General features: G+C 41.9%; 1 protein-coding gene across 1 annotated transcript in view; it reads left to right on the top strand.

Annotated features, from left to right (window-relative positions):
* LETM2 (leucine zipper and EF-hand containing transmembrane protein 2) overlaps nucleotides 1–1,695 on the top strand; it is a 67,732-nt gene that overhangs the window by 48,332 nt on the left and 17,705 nt on the right. Inside the window, exons 5-6 of the mRNA XM_007934991.2 lie at nucleotides 57–257; nucleotides 1,447–1,566. Coding sequence (XP_007933182.2) covers nucleotides 57–257; nucleotides 1,447–1,566 — 321 coding nt within the window. The remainder of the gene's footprint in view (nucleotides 1–56; nucleotides 258–1,446; nucleotides 1,567–1,695) is intronic.

The following is a 1,695-nucleotide window of genomic DNA, read 5'->3' on the forward strand; positions in this document are numbered from 1 at the left end:
AAAGCTAAATTATGTAGGAAACACATTCTAATTGGCCACTTTGTCCCAATGCCTAGGTCCAGACAGGCCACAAGCCCTGCACAAAGGAGATAGTTCGCTTTTCCAAACTATTTGAGGATGAGCTAACCATGGAGCACTTAGATCGACCTCAGCTCGTTGCCCTTTGCAAACTGCTAGAATTGCAGGCCTTTGGAACCAACAATTTGCTCCGCTTTCAGCTCCTGATGAAACTGAAATCTATAAAACAAGATGATGAAGTAAGAGCTTAACTATAGCTGTAGGGAGTTAGCCACGCTTTGGGAGATAATAAGAATTGATTATCATAGGGTAGTTTTGTGATGAATTACATTATTTTCTGTTGGGTCTAAGTCATTGATGTGTTCTGGCAAAGTGAGTGGTTTAAACCATTACCATGACAACCTGAACCTTGATTACTGATTTTAGGAGTTGTTTGTTGTACTCTGACCCATTTTCTTGAGAAGGCCATCATAAGCAGTTAGTCATTTGATGTCTTAGCTGGGGCTTATCTAAAGCAGTTAGGACCTACTGGGAAGGAAAAAGCAGCTTAGTAGGTTCCTGGCATTACACTGCTAAAGACAGTGCTCTACCCCCACCCCTCTGCTCCCACAGAGCTGTGCCAAAGGAAATGTGCTGCTGGTTGAGTTAGCCTAGTAAGAAGGGGTAGTGAAACACAATGCTGGCAGGAAAAGCAGAGCCTGACATATTACAGAAGAAAGGCATTGTATGGACTATAACTACTAATCAGACTATAATAAAAAAAGAGGAAAAGAATGTCTCTTAAATCTGAATCAGCTGCTTTCAACCATTCTGCCTGAGGGAGCAGGTTTCCCAGAACTGAGATACCATGATCCCATCAACCCCATTTAGATATCAGATGTTGCTTCCAGAACTTTGGATAAACAATCCTGGTCTCAAAAGTACCATAGTTCTTGGTCACACCAAGCAGACATTGTATTAAAGTATTAATGAGGGAGTTTTGTGGTCCAGAGAGTCAGGGCCATCCCTGAGGTGGTGTAGGGGGACTGTGGGACAAGAACACTGGGACATGTAACAAATGGTCTATGGAAAGTTTTTCAACTGAAATATTTTTCTAATGAATCCTAAAGCTGCCATGAAAGGCAAAAGGAGTAGATTGTGACAACCAGGCAAAATACAAATCTAGAGGGAAGTAACTACCTTGGAGGCAGAATGTTGGGGAGGAGTTATATAAATATCCCTGATATTATTAGTACCTGTTGGCAGAATTCCCTTCTCTCAACTCCTACCTTCCTGAGTCATTCTGTTTTGTAAGGCTTCTGGCTATTGCAACAATGCAGGGGACAAAGAGTCAAAGCATAAGACCTTGTGTTTCTCCTGATTTGCTGGGACTTGGGGATAATGTGAAATTGGCACAGAGTAAACACCATTCCCTACATTTTTTTTCAGGTAATTGCCAAAGAAGGGGTGAGTGTTTTGAGTGTGTCAGAACTCCAAGCTGCCTGTAGGGCCCGAGGGATGAGAGCACTAGGTCTCACTGAGGAACAACTGAGGCAGCAGCTCACAGAGGTAAGTAGCAACTTTCTTTTTTTTTTTTAATTGTGATTTGGGTGAAGATTTACAGAGCAAATTCACTTTCCAAACAGCAATTTACATATACTTTGTCTCATGACATTGACCACAGTTTACCACAATGCA

The sequence above is a fragment of the Orycteropus afer genome, unplaced genomic scaffold (genome assembly GCF_000298275.1).
Source record: "Orycteropus afer afer isolate SDZICR_OR568_19922 unplaced genomic scaffold, OryAfe1.0 scaffold00024, whole genome shotgun sequence".
In the NCBI taxonomy this organism is placed as follows: Eukaryota; Metazoa; Chordata; class Mammalia; order Tubulidentata; family Orycteropodidae; genus Orycteropus; species Orycteropus afer.